The following is a 20,000-nucleotide window of genomic DNA, read 5'->3' on the forward strand; positions in this document are numbered from 1 at the left end:
TTAGGGGCCAAGCACCGTAGGTGCGGAGAAACCTATTGGTTTCGTTAGTGTTCCTATTATTATTATTCTTCTTCCGCCGGATTTGAATGGCAGCCCATACAGGCAAATGCGGGAAAGTTGTATAATTTGGTACAATGATAGAGGACAGTGTTAACATTAATCAGACCAAATATGAAGTCTCAAAATCAAACTCTCTAGCGCCACCACTTGTCTAAACTTTCACATATGTTTATCATGATAACTTTTGAACTGAATGGGCTCATACAATCAAAATTCTTTTTCCTCTCACTCCTTGGCCCAGGCCGATTCAAACGCACCCTATGACGTCATTTTCCGTCATTAATTTTTTCGTGCTATTTTAAATTTTTTGAAAATATATTTGATCGAACTCGTCCCAGACCTTTTCTCCGATTTTCACCAAAATTGAATCACATGATCTACAGACCATGCCAACCAAAATTTATGGAATTCAAGTTGATTAGACCAACCGTTTTTGGTTAACTTGTGATCAAATTTAAGGTAGAACTTGCGAAAATAGACTTGAGGCGATATCTTTGTAACGCATTCACTGATTCATACCAAACTTGGTGTGTGTTATGACAACTAGGGTCTGAGGTTATATGCAGAGTTTCGGCTCACTGCCCCTTAGTGGTCTGAAAACTTGTTTTTTTTTTGGTTTATATTGTCTCAACCTTTCATCCAAAACTCATAAAACTGGTCTCATTACATCCGGCAGAGCATGTCGAGTCGAATGATGTCTGATTTTCACAGGTCAGCCATTTTGGGCGGCACCCATTTCGATTTTTGGCCAAAAATGCAATATTTTACCAACACATTCACATATCATTACAAAACATGGTATGCATCTTTAACCCCATGCCTTGAAAGTACTCAAAAACTTCTGGAGCAGCGCCACCTTTTGGCCAAAAGTGCTTGGCCCCTTAATTGCTGCTTGCAGCTATGTTTTTAAATTATATTCAAAACTCCGTAAAAATTACAAACAATATCTGTAAATTAACAGCTTGACTGTTATTTTATGTTCTATTTAATTAATGACAAATTACAGCAATTTTCCTGTTTTATACAATAAAATTGCCATATTATTTACACCGTTTTTTTTTCAAGTTTTTTAAGTCCATTTAAAATTACGTAAAATTAAAGTAATAAACTGTAATTACTTGCTCTGTAAAAAAAAAAATTCTTGAATATTTTGTAAGTGAAATCTGGAAATTGAATATGAATTATTGAATTTTTAAGTATGAAAACGTGTTTGAAATATTTTTCGTTTAAATATTTACAGCCTTAATTAACAGATATGTTAAATGTCAGGAACTAAAAATACAAACCCTGGAATTCAAGTCATTAAAATGCAAGAACTTGGTAATTCAATGTGTATTATTTTTTTTTCAGTTTGTGTTATTCATCAAGCTCTTTAATTCAATACTTTTGGCATTGATATTGTTCCATATGATTTGTTGCACCGTAGCTGAGGCTTTTAAACTTTCTTTTTTTACTTATTAAGGCAGAACAAACTGACATTGTGTCTTCTAAAACTTTGGAAGTCTACATAAAAATCACTATGTAAAACAAAACAAGGCGAGGCAGTGCCGCAGTAGGTAGTGCTGTCGCCTCACAACAAGAAGGTCGCTGGTTTGAACCTCGGCTCAGTTGGCGTTTCTGTGTGGAGTTTGCATGTGCTCCCTGCCTTCGCGTGGGTTTCCTCCAGATGCTCCGGTTTCCCCCACAGTCCAAAGACATGCGGTACAGGTGAATTGGGTAGGCTAAATTGTCCGTAGTGTTTGAGTGTGTGTGTGAATGTGTGTGTGGATGTTTCCCAGAGATGGGTTGTGGCTGGAAGGGCATCCGCTGCGTAAAAAGTTGCTGGAAAAGTTGGCGGTTCATTCCGCTGTGGCGACCCCGGATTAATAAAGGGACTAAGCCGACAAGAAAATGAATGAATGAAAAACAAAACAAAAAAGTTTCACTAACCTTTTTTCTGCTGCCATTTTGGGTTTATTCATTTCTTGTCACATTCAGTTGGACGTCAAACTGACTGCTGAGGGAAAAAAAAAAGAAAAGCATTTAGATAGAAAATCTAATCTAATTTATAAAGTATCGAGTCACACTAAAGCATTAAATTCAATATAGGCCAAGACTTTGGCAGGCTACTTGCAACCCTGAACCATAAACATCCTACTGTACCTGTACTATAGTGTACTCAACAGCGGAAAACCAAAAAGGGAACGTTCACCCAAAAATGAACATTTCCTCAGCATTTACTTACACTCAAGTGCTTGGTTCTAAAGTTTAAAGTAGGGATGCACCGATCCCGATACTTAGATCGGATAGCAGTTCGATACCGCATATTTTTGCTGGATCGCGTATTAACCAGCTGGTATCGATCCAAATCTGATCTTGCGCACGCAATATACTCTGTGTGATTTATGAGCCAACAAAAGTCACGAAGGTAGCATATTATAAGGCACTAAAACGTTGTCATGTCGGCCTACTACATCCCAAATGTGCCGAAGCCATTCTATAGCTTAATGTGGAGCACAGATGAATATTCAACTGCCTAAACTCATGTCCGCTGCGCCTGTCAATCATTCTCCATTCATTCACAATTCAATCTGTGTGTCGCGTTCATGACAACACGAAAAACTTTCTCCAAGACTATTTGTTAATGTTGTTATACATAATCGGTGGAGAAGCGCATTTAGTTTTGCATTAAATAGGTAAATTTTGATCTGCGACAAGGAGACCATTGCTGTTTCTAAATCATGTTGCGCTGTGTCTGTTAAGGCTGATTTATACTTCTGCGTCAAACACCTGACGCATAGCCCTTCGCCGTGGCGGTCGCCGTCACTGACGTGCACCTCTCAAAAAATGTAACTACACGTCGCAACGATGCGTAGCGCAAGCTCTATGATTGGTCGGCTTGGTATCGCTGACGAGTCTGGGCGGGACCGAGAGCCGCGCGAATGGCGCGAGCGATTGTTTACAAGTGTGGAGTCCCGAGAAGGAGCTCCGGATGGATAGTTTTGTTTTGTGTTTACCTCATAGTTAAAGTTGCTGCACGTCCGCCGGTTCCTGCCTCAAAATGAGCGAGTTTGAGCCACTTGTACATCCCGGAAGTGTTCAGGAACAGCAAAATTGCAGCGAAGAAACTCGACACAGAGGAACATTTACACCTCACTGCCAACTAGCATTTCGGAAGTGTTAATGCAGACCGACAGAGACAGCGCGCAGAAGTATAAATGCACAGCCACGTGCGTTGCATGCGCCGTGGGTTACGCCGGTCACTTGACGCAGAAGTATAAATCAGGCTTTAGACCAGCAGATCGCATTCACAACACTGGAGTAGGGAGGGTTATTCAGCCTGATCTCACGAGAAAACGTAAGTATTTTACGTTTTGCCAGTTTAGTGGCTAATTCGTATGAAATCGTATGAGTTGAGTCGTACGAAAATTTAAAAAAGGAGGCGTGGCACCTAACCCCACCCCTAAACGTAACCGTAATTGGGGGATGAGCAAATCGTACTAAATTGTACGAATAAGATCGTACGAATTCATACGAATTAGCCACCAAAAAAAAGTTACGAATTGCTGTGAGATTGTGTTGGGTTACTACATGCTCTTCAAACACCTACCTGAAACCTTAAATTTGAAAAGGCTTAATAATACATTGGACAGATCTTCAGCGCTGATTTCTACCCTTTGTGCGACTGTTTTAGAAGAGTCTGTACACCAGAGGATTGTGCGCTGTGTCTCAGTGATGCATCAAGTGTTTCATTCACATGTCGGCTGCCCAGATGCGACATGCGCCGTTCTGTAAGATTATTCTTACAATAAGTTTCTGTTCTCTCATCCTTCTGACTGAGTTCATTCTTCCGTGGGGAATACTTTCAGTGCTGTGAATAGTTTGTAAAGCCTGGCTCATTGTGGTCAAAGTAGTTAATTAAATTAATAAAAGTGAAACTAACGGGCGCAGTATGGATTGTCATTAACAGAATTTTTTTTAGCCTAATATAAGCTACTCTGAAACTGTGTCATTTTATTTATATCTATATTTTATTTAACAGTAAACATATTTTGGGAACAATAGCCTGTCCATTATATAAAAAGACATTGTATTTAAGAAACAAATACTAGACAGCTGTCAAAATGAACAATATGCTTGTGTAGAGGCTTTCAAACCACATAGACAGCATTGTTTGACATGAAAGCCTACTGAGATGGCTTTGAGACAACATAACTAGAACTGAGTTTGTTATAAGAATATACACACATTTGTTAAGTGACAACTTGTGACATTGTCTCTATATTATTATTATTGAGGTAAAGTTGATTTTAAATTCGCACATTTGTAATTTGAGCAGTGAAAACTTGTGACACTGTTCCTATACTCTTAATGAGGTTAAGTTGGTTTTATAATCACACATTCAATCCTTTTCTAACAAAGACGACTTGCGACACTCCCTGTATTGTTATTGAGGTAAAGTTGGTTTTATATTCGCACACTGGTTCATTTTTTAACCCTGTCAACTTGTTACATGGCCCCAATTTTATTAATGATGTAAAGTTGGCATTATATTCGCGCATTTACTCATATTTGTCCAGCGACAACTTGTGACATTGTCTCTGTATTGTTATTGAGTTAAAGTTAGATTTGTATTCACACATTTGAATTTTTGAACAGCATCAACTTGTAACACTGTCCCTATACTGTTACTGAGGTAAAATTGCCAGAAACATACATGTCACCTATATGCCAGAAACATATATGCCACCTATATGCCAGAAACATATATGTCACCTATATGCCAGAAACATATATGTCACCTATATGTCAGAAACATACATGTCACCTATATGTCAGAAACATATATGTCACCTATATGTCAGAAACATATATGTCACCTATATGCCAGAAACATATATGCCACCTACATGCCAGAAACATATATGCCACCTACATGCCAGAAACATATATGTCACCTACATGCCAGAAACATATATGTCACCTACATGCCAGAAACATATATCACCTACATGCCAGAAACATATATGTCACCTATATGCCAGAAACATATATGCCACCTATATGCCAGAAACATATATGCCACCTATATGCCACCTATATGCCAGAAACATATATGCCACCTATATGCCACCTATATGCCAGAAACATATATGCCACCTATATGCCAGAAACATATATGTCACCTATATGCCAGAAACATATATGTCACCTATATGCCAGAAACATATATGTCACCTATATGCCAGAAACATATATGTCACCTATATGCCAGAAACATATATGTCACCTATATGCCAGAAGCATATATGTCACCTATATGCCAGAAGCATATATGTCACCTATATGCCAGAAGCATATATGTCACCTATATGCCAGAAGCATATATGTCACCTATATGCCAGAAGCATATATGTCACCTATATGCCAGAAGCATATATGTCACCTATATGCCAGAAGCATATATGTCACCTATATGCCAGAAACATATATGTCACCTATATGCCAGAAACATATATATATGCCACCTATATGCCAAAAACATATATGTCACCTATATGCCAGAAACATATATGTCACCTATATGCCAGAAACATATATGTCACCTATATGCCAGAAACATATATGTCACCTACATGCCAGAAACATATATGCCACCTACATGCCAGAAACATATATGCCACCTACATGCCAGAAACATATATGCCACCTACATGCCAGAAACATATATGTCACCTACATGCCAGAAACATATATGTCACCTACATGCCAGAAACATATATCACCTATATGCCAGAAGCATATATGTCACCAATATGCCAGAAGCATATATGTCACCTATATGCCAGAAGCATATATGTCACCTATATGCCAGAAACATATATGTCACCTATATGCCAGAAACATATATGTCACCTATATGCCAGAAACATATATGTCACCTATATGTCAGAAACATATATGTCACCTATATGTCAGAAACATATATGTCACCTATATGCCAGAAACATATATGTCACCTATATGCCAGAAACATATATGTCACCTATATGCCAGAAACATATATGTCACCTATATGTCAGAAACATATATGTCACCTATATTTCAGAAACATATATGTCACCTATATGTCAGAAACATATATGTCACCTATATGTCAGAAACATATATGTCACCTATATGTCAGAAACATATATGTCACCTATATGTCAGAAACATATATGTCACCTATATGTCAGAAACATATATGTCAGCTATATGCCAGAAACATATATGTCACCTATATGCCAGAAACATATATGTCACCTATATGCCAGAAACATATATGTCACCTATATGCCAGAAACATATATGTCAGCTATATGCCAGAAACATATATGTCACCTATATGCCAGAAACATATATGTCACCTATATGCCAGAAACATATATGTCACCTATATGCCAGAAACATATATGTCACCTATATGCCAGAAACATATATGTGACCTATATGCCAGAAACATATATGTCACCTATATGCCAGAAACATATATGTCACCTATATGCCAGAAACATATATGTCACCTATATGCCAGAAACATATATGTGACCTATATGCCAGAAACATATATGTCACCTATATGCCAGAAACATATATGTCACCTACATGCCAGAAACATATATGTCACCTATATGCCAGAAACATATATGTCACCTATATGCCAGAAACATATATGTCACCTATATGCCAGAAACATATATGCCACCTATATGCCAGAAACATATATGCCACCTATATGCCAGAAACATATATGTCACCTATATGCCAGAAACATATATGCCAGAAACATATATGCCACCTATATGCCAGAAACATATATGTCCCCTATATGCCAGAAACATATATGTCACCTATATGCCAGAAACATATGTCACCTATATGCCAGAAACATGTATGTCACCTATATGCGAAAAAACATATATGTCACCTTTATGCGACAAACATATATGTGACCTATATGCCAGAAACATATATGTGACCTATATGCCAGAAACATATATGTCACCTATATGCCAGAAACATATATGTCACCTATATGCCAGAAACATATATGTCACCTATATGCCAGAAACATGTATGTCACCTATATGCTAGAAACATATTTCACCTATATGCCAGAAACATATATTTCACCTATATGCCAGAAACATATATGTCACCTATATGCCAGAAACATATATGTCACCTATATGCCAGAAACATATATGTCACCTATATGCCAGAAACATATATGTCACCTATATGCCAGAAACATATATGTCACCTATATGCCAGAAACATATATGTCACCTATATGTCAGAAACATATGTCACCTATTTGCCAGAAACATATGTCACATATATAAACATATGTCACATATATGCCAGAAACATATATGTCACCTATATGTCAGAAACATATGTCACCTATTTGCCAGAAACATATGTCACATATATAAACATATGTCACATATATGCCAGAAACATATATGTATGTAGACGTAGACGTTTAGACTGAGCGTGGTCAAGTGACTCCACACACGGTAGGGAAAGTAATTAAAAAAAATGGATACCTGGAAAAATTTGATCGATTATAGGTTCTGAATGTCGATTACTTTTCGATTATTCACTCAGCCCTAACTCAGGCCTTTGTTAGCGCAGTTATAAACGCCTGACAGGCTTATCGGCAGTCTGACATGAAGCAGAGCAACGTTATTAAGACCGAAAGGCTTTATTCTGCAAAAACAACCATTCTGGATGTACTTTATCTCGCTTACTACATGGATACTTGTCACAAAATATAAACATGAGACTCAAAACAATGTTTTGTGCCATAATAGTTTATTATTCTTTAATTAAAATCAAATCTGACATCTACGAAAATGGCTGAACGGAGTATACGCTAACCTGCGCATTGTTCAGTCACAAGATGGCACCAAACATGCCATTGGCTACATTTACATGCACCCAAATAATCCGTTGGTAGTCGAATTGATGGTTAAATTGGATTAGAAAAACAATACTTAACACATGATAAGATTTTATTTATATTCGCACATTCGTTTATTTCCTAACAGAGACAACTTGTGACACAGTCCCTATAATGTTATTGAGGTAAAGTTGGTTTCATATTCGCACATTCGTTAATTTTAAACAGTGACAACTTTTATTTTATCATGCTACTTTGAATACTCGGTTTGAAATCGCATGCAAGAAGGACTTAAAAACAATGTTAGCACTATTTACCTGACTGTAAAAATGTTTGCATTTTGATAGTATATATTAGATAGTATAATGTAGGCTGCATTTTTAGTCATTACCCCAGTTTATTTAGTATGTAAATTATCAAGGCCTACTTGACAGCCTTTACAGAAAGCAAAATCTACTGAGCTTCAAGTCTAGATCATATTTTATTTGGCACAATAGCCTATCCATTAAAATAGACATTATTTTTAAGCATCAAACCACAGAGAGCTACCAAAGTAAACAATATATTTTGAGTATCAGAGGTTTTCTATCCACACAGAAAGCATTTTTTGACATGAAAGCCAATTGGGCTGACTAACCTAGACTGCCATTTTAGGACATGCTGTCTACGTAGGGAGCTCGTTATGAGTTAAGCCACGGCCAGTGTGCATGTACAATTGAAATGAATATAAATGAAGTTGTCAGAAGAAGCAGGGCGTACATTACAGTCAGTAGCAGGTCAGAGAAGGACCAATGAATTGCACTGTCATTATCAAATATCAAGTTGCTAAAAGGTCCAGTCATGGTCATGTCAGATCCACCTGTCCTACAGAGAAAGCTCTACTGTTAGCACAGATCCGCTAACGGGACAGCTGATCTCTGTCACTGGCAGAGCATGAGCAAAACAGCAGAGCAGAAATAAAAATACATGCGTTCACCAACCTTTAAAGCATGCGAGACCTGCGCCATCTGAACTCCTTACAGTGCGTTCTCTTGGCAACACACACACAAGCGCCCTGGTGGTATTATTATTTACCCAAACCCCCAACAGAACACAACACACTCGGAAGTGAGGGCGAGTCCCGCAACAGAGCTGGCGCAGAGTGCATGATCTGCATACCATGGGTCATATCAGAGTGTGACGCACAGATGGTTTACAGATCAGCGTCCGCACGCAGCTCGTTTTTCTTTGATCGTGACGTAACGTAACGTCGTAACGTAAAAGTCATTTATTTATTTATTTATTTATTTTTAGTTTTTTTTAAATCATTTATTGTTGGAAGGCTTTTATAATGTCTCTTTGTTTAATTGTCATTGTTATTTCATTCATTTGTTTAATTTTGTCTGTTAAGGTGTATTTTTAAAGATAATGATAATCACAATATTAATAATGATCAATATTTGTTATTATTATTATTCTGTCCGTTTAAAATGTATTTTATATTTTATAATAATATTAACTATAATAACAATAATACTCAATAATAATAATAATAATTATTATTATTATTATTATTATTATTATCATTATTTTTACTTTCTGTCTAGGAGTATGTTATTTGTATGCATATTTATGATTATAGTTTTTCTTATGTTGACTGTGCATGTTAAAGACCTTTTTTTAAAGATCTGTGCATGATCCATTGGATTTTATTTTGATGTTCCTGTCAATTCATATCATGTTCCTGTCTGATATTAATTCAATACACCAATTTTTGCTAAATTGCTTCATTTAATACATTTTTATTTAATAAATAAATGGGTTCATTTGACTTTTGTGAATTTTGATGTTTGATATGAATTTGATTTTCATCTTATATCACATTAAATATATTTCCATAGTTCATGTAACTTACTGATGAATTTACATTTTTTATATTTATGTTAATAAATATTTATGTTTATTTAGATTTATGTTGTTCTAGCTAAAGTACAACATAAAAAGTTCATGCAAATGTACGTTTTGTTTTGTGGTTTTTATTGATTGACTGGAACTCATTAAACATAATTTAATTATTAAAGTGATTCAGTAATATTTTACCCTGGAAAAAATAACTGGTTTTATTAGTTTTCTTGTATATATATTCCCATTTTACCATATTTTCCCTAGACTGTACTGAACTTCATGTCCCAGGATGCTCTTCACAGCGTGATGTCATTCACCGGCGTCCGCTGCGGCAGCGCTGACTGTTTCCAACAACACAGAAAGACTGACAATCAAAAGGTACTGTATACATTCACCTTTTGCCAGTAATTTTGCAAGCAAATACATATTTTAAACATTGTAAATAATAATGAAACGTAAATAAACATTCGGCAGCAATTATATGTTTTAGGGGTTGGCAAATATCGCTGCTCGCTAAGACATTTGCCTATCGGTTGCCACTTTCATGATGGTTCTGTATTTAAACCCTTGTCAGTCTTGTAATTCTTATGCAATTATTTCTACAAAACGTTTCGACAACGATTCGTTGTTGTCGTATTGTGATCTTGAACGAAACAGTCTAGTCCATAAATATCTTAAACAGCACAGTTTACCCAGCAAAAACACTTACTGTAAATACTGACTGTAGCTTGAAAAGATACTAAATTTGGAAAAAAAATTTTGTTCAAGATCTAAAGAGCTTCCAATTACATAAAACCCCCAATAAATGCAGGTTAGGTTCACTACTTTATAAATTTTACTTTATAAATAGTGATTAAAGGGACAGTTCACCCAAAACTCTATAATAATTTGTAATATTTGTGTAATAATTTACTCCCCTAAACTTGTTCCAAACAAGTTTTTCTTATGTTGAACCAAAAAAGGTAACCATTGACTTTCATATATATATATATATATATATATACATATATATATATATATATATATATATATATATATATATATATATATATATATTATGGAAGTCAATGGTTACCTGTTTTCAGCGTTCTTCAAAATATCTTCTTTTGTGTTTGGATTAGAAAAAAACTCTTAAAGTTTTGGTTCCACTTAAAGGGCACCTTTGATGAAAATCATCTTTTGGAAGCTGTTTGGACAGAACTGTGTATAGTTAAGTGTGTCTACAGTCATATTGGGGTGATACAATAAGTCTCTTTTATTTTTTGTTTGTTAGGATAGGACGTCCCCAAATCCCTCCTATTTTGAGGCCCACTGCAACGTGACATAGGAGTGCGGTTTCCCTGCCCACAGAATTGATTGACATTTGTATATTAACCTGTCTCCGTAGTCACGCATATAATCATATCAACAAGACATGCGTAAATCAACTGGGATTAAAAGATCTGTTCAGCACTCTGATCATCAATCATCATCAAATGTGATCAAGAATGAGTTTAAGTAATAAGTTTAAAATGTTTTTAAAACAGTTCATGTGTGTAATGCATTACTGCGATTTAACCACCACAGCTGCATGTCAGTAAGATTATGAAATAATTCCTGTTTGTGGACATTAAATCAGGTTTATTTTGTACATTAACATAATGGATATCCATACAGCTGTGGATATTAACGTGTATCCGGTCACAGTTGCCATGCAAAAACAGTGCAAAAGTAAATGCGCGCTGTGTGTGTGCGTGGACTTTGTAACGACATAGTGTGTGACTCATCATTGCAGAAAGGCTTGAATTAATGCCACAGCAAATACATAAAATAATCCTTGGTTACATTCTTCCTGTAGTATTTCCCACAAACATTACGTGAGATCTGCTTCCTTCATTTCTGTCACTGTGCTGTTTATCTGACGCAGCCGAGGTGGAGATTGAGGCACACTCTTACAGGCACGTGGGAACGGTGGGCGGGGATACCAGCATTAAAGGCACAGGCCACAAACACAGCTACAGTGTATTCAGAGCAGTGAATTCCAACATTCTGTAAGGCATAATAAACAATCTGAAGGGTGTTTTGAACTGAAACTTTACAGACATGTTCTGGAGACACAAAAGACTGATCTTAAATCTTGAAAAATGGGTAAAACAGTTGCCCTTTTAAGGGAGAGTAAATATTGAGTAAATTGTAATTTTTAGGTGAACTATCCCTTTAAACTCAGTTCTTTAATAGCACATTCTAAAATCTATATTTTCTTCATTGGGTACATTACCATTTAATTGTGTATTCCAGGGCTGCACGATATTGGAAAAAACTGACATTGTTTTATTTCGTTTTTCTGCAAAATATAATGCGATATGAGCGTAATTTCACAAGATGACTATTAATTCATGATTGGATGATTTTGTAGGCGAGAGCATCCGCATAAAATATACAGAACACACACAAAAATATACCAAGTAAAATGAATTAAAGCACGGATGAAAATGAAATCAATGGAGTCTAACAGTATTTTGAGGTACAGATTCAATAATCGAATGCAAAGTAGCACTGCATAGTCTTCATTGTATAGATAAACACAATTCATTTTTGTTAAAGCGGCACACTTTTGTGTCCAAATGGCTTAAATTTGCTTGAAGTTGTACAGTCAGAGGCCTTAAAACACATCTGAATGAAAATCTTTCACATTATTAGATTATAGTTAAACATGACTCCACAGAATGGGTGTCACGGTGTGTAGCACAATCGCCTCACAGGTCTCTGGTTCGAGCCTCGGTTGGCATTTCTGTGTGGAGTTCTTTGAGCTTTTCTATTCTAAGTTGCATATCTGTGGCATCCGTTGCGTAAAACATATGCTGGATAAGTTGGTGGTTGGGCGAGGCAGTGGCGCAGTAGGTAGTGCTGTCGCCTCACAGCAAGAAGGTCGCTGGTTCGAACCTAGGCTCAGTTGGCGTTTCTGTGTGGAGTTTGCATGTTCTCCCTGCCTTCGCGTGGGTTTCCTCCGGGTGCTCCAGTTTCCCCCACAGTCCAAAGACATGCGGTACAGGTGAATTGGGTTGGTTAAATTGTCCGTAGTGTATGAGAGTATTTGTGAATGTGTGTGTGGATGTTTCCCAGAGATGGGTTGCGGCTGGAAGGGCATCCGATGCATAAAAACTTGCTGGATAAGTTGGCGGTTCATTCCACTGTGGCGACCATGGATTAATAAAGGGACTAAGCCGACAAGAAAATGAATGAATGAATGAAGTTGGTGGTTCATTCCACTGTGGCGATCCCTAAAGAGACTAAGCCGAAAAGAATGAATGACTTCACTAGAGATGCAACAATAGTTAGCCCACTGTTCAATACATACCTCGGTTTTTTAACACTGTTTTCGGTTCGGTTCTTATCGCTTAAAACGTGTTTTTTTTTTAATTCTTTTTATATTATTTATTTTATTTTTATTATATAGGCAAAAGGAACAGTGAGAGGTTAAGGAGAAAAAAATAAAAACTTTTACTAAAAAGTACAGTAGTTTCTAGTGTATTGTGAAGTTAATAAATAATTGGCCATTTTAAATAAACATATTTGTACTTCAGTAAACATAAATAAACCATCTTAATTATCTCGGTGCTGAAAAAATGCGAGACTGTAGTCTGTAACGTGGATCGAGTGCTTTTGTAAGATGACAAAAGTCCGCATCTACCATCACCGAAAACGGCTGCAAATCTTTAGCTATAAACACCCGCACTGCCTTTGTTATTTTTATGTGTCTCTCGGAACCAGTTGGGTAGATTCAGCGAGGGATTGTTGCTATTGACCTTATTCTAAAATGCGGAAGTGCGCCTGTTTTCGCGATTGTCTTAGAACGTCCGATTCAGTCGCCTATGGGAGAAATGACTAGGAATAATAAACGGCAGAAAATGGCCAAACTACTTGCTCAACAAACAAATGTTTGCATGACTACACAGACCAAGTAGCATAATATAATAAGAAAATATTAAATTGCAACATCAAGCAGCGTAACGAGCAGTTGTTAACGTCAAAAAATGAATGGAAGTGAATGTGACCGGAAGTCGCGAGACAAAAAGATTCAAATGGCAGCGCCCACTCGTCAGCTGAGAATAAGGTGAATGTGGAGGACTTTATTACCTTCTCTGCTATCCTGCCTTCAGACAGTGATATTGCTGGGTGATGGCGCTGCAGATGTGCAGTCATGGTTATACGTGTAAAACAATGCTTGCACACAGTTAATTTTTGTTCACCATTTTTTCTTTTATTGCCAATATGCTTACTGGCAAAACCGAAATGTCCTCACACCGCAGATTTGAAAGACGCCGGCGCTTCCTGGTACTGTTGCCTCAGCCTCACTTCACCGCCGCTCGCAATGTTAAAGTGTGGAATGATGGTCAAGCGCCCCCTAACTTTAGACTTGAGACCCCTAACTTTTAGGAAACTTGAGTTTCCTCATCTCAGATCATGGACTTACAGGCACACACAGTCAATTCGAGGCGATATAAAACGCACATAAATTAATTAATCGCAAAACCGAGAAAACCGCAATTCACAAGCGCGTATTAAACCGCGGAGGTCGTACCGTACGGTTCAATATTATATTGAGAACCGTGGCATCCCTAGACTCCACAGATCATGTGTACAGAACTTTTGTTTTATGGTTAATTATAATGCAAGTGTGATATCTCTGGTCCTATGTGATTATTACAGATTTGCACAAAGTGATGCAGCCTTTATGTATTCTGGTATGTCTCTTGTTAAAAATCTTTCTAATGCATGTTCATTTTTTCTTAGCTGTCTCCATGGTGATGAAGTCATCGGTCGAGGAGGAGGAGGGAGGATGGGGTCTTGGGATCCCAGAGAAGATGAGAAACAATGCCAACTGGGTGGACGTCACCCAGGAGTTTAAAGGAGCTTGTAAAGGTGTGTGTGTCTGTGTTTGTATGGGTTAAACAGACCGTATGATACCATTTTAGAAGGTCAGTGGTTGTACTTAAATTATATTAATACTATATTACTATATTAATTACTAAATAGACCATTTCAGTGTGGCGATGCCATTGGCCCATTAACATTTCCTGCTTGTTGTCAAACTATTTTAATAACTGTAATCGGAGGCAATTCATTTATATCTCAATGTTAAAACAGCTGTCATAATGTTATTCATCAATGTGTGGACCTTTTAGGATTCTCGGGATCTATGGAAATTAAACATTTTAAAACGGGAAATAGGTTAGGACTATTGACTCTCAAAATTGTCTGTATTACTTACACGTAGGCCTTTGTTAACGCAGTTATAAAAGCCTGACAGGCTTATTGGTAGTCTTACACAAAGCGGAGCACTGTTATATTATATAAGACCGAAGGGCTTTATTCTGTAAAAACAACCATCCAGGATGTACTTTATCCCACTTGTTATGAGGATACTTGCCACAAAATGTAAAAATTAGACACAAAACAATGTTCTGTGCCATAATAGTTTATTATTTTTTAATTAAAAGCAAAGCTGACAAATACTATAACGGCTGAATGGAGTATACACTAACCTGTGTATTAGTGATGGGAAGTTCGGATCATTTTAATGACTCGGATCTTTGAGTCTCGTTCTTCAAGATAAACGAATCTTTTTTGAGTCATTTCGTTCATTTGGTTCAATTTGCCAAAATATTATTAAAATGTTACGAATTGCTTCCAAACACATCTACAACTAGCCCAAAAGGTTGATTGCACGACAAATAAGTCATACATGGAATATAAGAAGGAGAAAATAATAATTCAATGTTTACCTGCTCTTTTGTCTATGAAGGTATTGTTGTCTCTTTGCTCAGCTCACCTCTTCATGTCTTCAAATGTCAGGGGTTCATTCACATTACACTGACAGTCACATATAATCTTAACTAATGCAAAAGTCAAAGCCGATAGGAGCCATGATAGTTCGTTGTTTACGTGACAGAATGACTCAAACCCGAGGACTCGAGAGATGAACGGTTCAATTCTTTTTCCGGCTCTAAACGCGAATGATTGGCCCGTGATGAACGAATGACTCAGACCCGATAGAGGACTCGAGAGGTGAGCGGATCAATTCTTTTTCCTGCTCTAAACGCCTATGATTGGCTTCTGCCAATGTGATGAAGACTTGAAATTAACGATACCACCTGCACAAATGTGATGAACGATGAACGAATCACTCCCTGAGAGGACTCGTAGTTCCCGAGTCATATTTAAGATTCGTTCAAAATGAACGAATCGTTCATGAACGACCCATCACTACTGTGTATTGTTCAGTTCCAAGATGGCGCCAAATATGCCATTGGCTACATTTACATGCAACCAAATAGTCAGTTTGTAATCGGATTGATGGTTCAACTGAGTTTAAAGATATTCGTAAACACATGGTCCGATTGAGTACATCATTTACTCTCCCTTATGTGGTTTTAAAGCTTTATAGGTTTCTAGCTTCACAAAAGAAGATATTTCAAAGAATGCCGGTTGCTGACACTCATCTGCTTCCATAGAAACAGTACTATGGAGGTCAATGTGCTCCAGACACCAGCATTCTTCAAAATATCTTCTTTTGTGTTCAGCAGATGAAAGAAACCAATTTCTCATTATTTTTTTGAAAAGTAACTTAATTACCTAATACTTTATTTAATTTCTTGACTCAATGCTGCTTGAAATTCATATAAATCACTAAGCGTATATAAATGAAACTCTTTTGATTCTTTAAACTTGGTGACCCTTTAGATTTAGTTTTTAAAAATGAAGAAATGTTACACATATGGATTCAAAACAAAAAATAATGACACAGTTAACATTTTTGGGTGAACTACCTCTTTAAGGATTATTATAATCATGGTCAAGAAAGTCGTGAGTTACTGTTGGCTGAACTACAGTAGGTTTCTCAAAATAGCCATTTTCCACAAAGCCCTGAGAAGCATGAAGACGAAATATGGCATGTTTATGGGACATTTACATAAATCTGGTTTAAATATGATTCATGAACATGCAAAATAGTATATACATTGTATCTATATACATAATTGGCCACTTTATTAGGTACACCTGTTCAACTGCTGTCAGCTTAGAACAGGAAACTGAGGCTACAGTTTGCACAGGCTCACCAAAATTCGACAATAGAAGATTGGAAAAACGTTGACTGGTCTGATGAGTCTCGATTTCTCCCGGGACATTCGGATGGTAGGGTCAGAATTTGGCATCTACAACATGAAAGCATGGATCCATCATGCCTGGTATCAACTGTTCAGGCTGCTAGTGGTGGTGTAATGGTGTGGGGGATATTTTCTTGGCACACTTTGGCTCCATTAGTACCAATTGAGCATCGTGTCAACGCCACAGCCTACCTGAGTATTATTGCTGACCATGTCCATCCCATTATGACCACAGTGTAGCGTTCCGATGGCTACTTCCAGCAGGATAATTCACCATGCCATAAGGCACAAATCATCTCAGACTGGTTTCTTGAACATGACAATGAGTTCACTGTACTCAAATGGCCTCCACAGTCACCAGAGCTCAATCTAATAGAGCACCTGTTGGGATTTGGTGGAACGGGAGATTCGCAAAATGGAAGTGCATCCAACAAATTTGCAGCAGCATGTGATGCTGTCATGTCAATATAGACCAAAATCTCTGAGGAATATTTCCAGTATCTTGTTGAATCTATGTCACAATGGATTAAGGCAGTTCTGAAGGCAAAAGCAGGTCCAACCCGGTACTAGTAAGACATACCTAATAAAGTGGCCAGGGAGTGTATGTAGAGTTTTGTATTACATTACAGCTAATGCCTATCCACAGTGATTTTGATTGCTGGTCTGATTTCATGTATGAAAGTGTAATATGGCATGACTGCAGTTATATCTTCTTTTTTTCTCTGATGTTGTCAGTTTTGCCATTTATGGTCCTGTAGGATTCTAAAATTAACTTTCTTTTCCATGCAAGCTTCACCACGTCATGAATCAACTACCACACTGCACCATAAATCCCCTGAAAAGACTATCAGTCATGTTTTATTGTGTGTTTTATTTATTTTATTTTATGTGCACCCTGTCCTATATATTGATGTCATATCTACTGAAACTGTAAGAAATGTGCTGATTAAAGTTTTCTTTTTCACAGAACTCAAACTTGGCGAGCTGCTCCATGACAAGCTGTAAGAATATTGCCGTGTTTGTTTTTTTTTGAGTTACTTTTAAACATGTTCAGTATTGATTCACAGTTGGTAACGCAATGTTCACCTGCTGATGTTTCTGTAGATTCGGTCTGTTCGAAGCCATGTCCGCCATTGAGATGATGGATCCGAAGATGGATGCTGGAATGATCGGAAATCAAGTCAACCGTAAAGTCCTCAACTTTGACCAAGCTGTTAAGGTAGCAACCAAAAAAAGCTGTTTCACAATCATCGCAACCATCATATTCGATTTAGTTTTCTGCATTTGCTTGGTGTTAATTGCATTAGATGGTTACTTTTGAGTCAAAATACATTGAAGTCAAAACTATTCGCCCTCCTGTGTATTTGTTTTTCTTTTTTTAAATATTACCCAGATTATGTAAAACAGAGCAAGGAATTTTTCACAGTATTTCCTATAATATTTTTTTTCTCCTGGAGAAAGTCTTATTTGTTTTATTTTGGCTAGAATAAAAGCAGTTTTGAACAGAAGCACTGTTGTACAATGACTTGCCTAATTACCCTAACTTGCCTAATTAACCTAGTAAAGCCTTTAAACGTCATTTTAAGCTGAATACTAGCATGTTGAGAAATGTCTAGTCAAATATTATGTACTGTCATCATGGCAAAGATGAAAGAAATTTAAGTTATTAAGAGTTATTAAGACTATTATGTTTAGAAATGTGCTGAAAAAACTTGTTCTGTTCCGTTAAACAGAAATTGGGAGGAAAAAAAATATACATATATTATACATATAATCATGGCTTTACATTAACACCCACCAAATGCAGGTAGATTTCGGCGGTGGCGGGTAAGACAGACACTCATACTAGCCACTTTGGCTGGTTGAAAATAATTTTACCAGAGAATAATTCTTAAAAGCAGGGTTCGACAATAAGGATAGTCAAATATGCATGCACAGGCGATCGAGAAGCAACACGACTGACAAAAATAATTGCCTTCGCAACTTCGCGCGAACAAAGCAGGTGAATGCCGAATGAGAGGATAATCACTCGCGCAAACAGCTGAGGTGATGCGCGCGACTGTTTATAACGCGTGCGCGCTCCCGTTTCCTTTTGTGAAGCAACTGTGTCTAGAAACACAACTGATGCGATCGATTCTCTTTCAAATAGACTAGACAAAAAGGAGGAACATGCACCCACAGTCTTGCTGCTTTCAAGAGTTCCAGAGTTGACTTATTGTAAGCAGCTCCAGTTGCTTTCGGTTCAACCATTCTTTGAAAAGATTATTTATGGGTCTGTCATTAACCATGTGTGTGTGATCATCCTTTCATTATCACACAGTATGTTTTTTACCTGCTTTCTTTTGCATTAATATTGTTTAATTATCTTTTTTTTTTTTTACAATAGCATTGCTTTAATGAAAGAAAAACTCCCCATTTATGTGTTGTTAACTGGTGATCTGGGGCCTTTAGCCAGGACATGTGACTGTGCATATGTTTTGTTAAATAAAAAGTATAGTATTCAGCTATATTTTGCATGTTGTCACACATTTAAAATTTGTGGCCAAGAAATAATTAACTGTTTATTTATATGAAACCCTGAACCATTTGCTCATGAACATTGAGCAAGCTCAAACACGACACACAAAAAGTGAAATGAATGAGGAGGCATGTAGAGATAACGCAAACGCTAAATCAAGTCATTTAATTTTAGCATGTCAAAGTCATATTTATGTGTTTAAAATATATTTTCCCAACAATAAAATTGTGGCTTGTGAAAATGGCAACTACTAGCCACAGTGGCTGGTGGTCAAAAAAGTTAATGTTAAGCCCTGCATATAATATATGCATAATTTAGTAGGCCTAATAATTCTAACTTCAACTGTATAGTCATACAAATGCAGTATACTTTGTGTCTTAATTTCTTATTCCTTCTGTCTTTGTGTCTATCTGAAGGATGAAGCCATACGGGTGAAGGATTTAAGTATTCCTGAGCTCAT

The 20,000-nt window shown here is 36.9% G+C and overlaps 2 protein-coding genes and 1 long non-coding RNA gene across 7 annotated transcripts in view; 1 reads left to right on the forward strand and 2 right to left on the reverse strand.

Annotated features, from left to right (window-relative positions):
• Nucleotides 1-9,099, reverse strand: part of agtpbp1 (ATP/GTP binding carboxypeptidase 1) — a 56,466-nt gene extending 47,367 nt beyond the window's left edge. For 2 of the 5 annotated variants that reach the window (XM_087263381.1, XM_087263377.1), the window contains exons 1-2: nucleotides 8,971-9,099; nucleotides 1,990-2,056 (exon numbers count right to left, since the gene is read on the reverse strand). In XM_087263381.1, the coding sequence (XP_087119507.1) occupies nucleotides 1,990-2,021 (32 nt within the window). In that variant the 5' untranslated portion in view covers nucleotides 2,022-2,056; nucleotides 8,971-9,099. 5 annotated transcript variants of the gene reach the window in all.
• Nucleotides 1-20,000, reverse strand: part of LOC147842882 (uncharacterized) — a 797,275-nt gene that overhangs the window by 324,264 nt on the left and 453,011 nt on the right. The window lies entirely within an intron of this gene.
• Nucleotides 10,204-20,000, forward strand: part of naa35 (N-alpha-acetyltransferase 35, NatC auxiliary subunit) — a 32,251-nt gene continuing 22,454 nt past the window's right edge. Inside the window, 5 exon segments of the mRNA NM_199550.1 lie at nucleotides 10,204-10,252; nucleotides 14,648-14,776; nucleotides 17,990-18,023; nucleotides 18,127-18,241; nucleotides 19,957-20,000. The exon segment at nucleotides 19,957-20,000 is cut by the window's right edge and continues 31 nt beyond it. Coding sequence (NP_955844.1) covers nucleotides 14,656-14,776; nucleotides 17,990-18,023; nucleotides 18,127-18,241; nucleotides 19,957-20,000 — 314 coding nt within the window. The 5' untranslated portion in view covers nucleotides 10,204-10,252; nucleotides 14,648-14,655.

The sequence above is a fragment of the Danio rerio genome, chromosome 8, assembly GCF_052040795.2.
Source record: "Danio rerio strain M-AB ecotype USA chromosome 8, GRCz13ab, whole genome shotgun sequence".
In the NCBI taxonomy this organism is placed as follows: domain Eukaryota; kingdom Metazoa; phylum Chordata; class Actinopteri; order Cypriniformes; family Danionidae; genus Danio; species Danio rerio.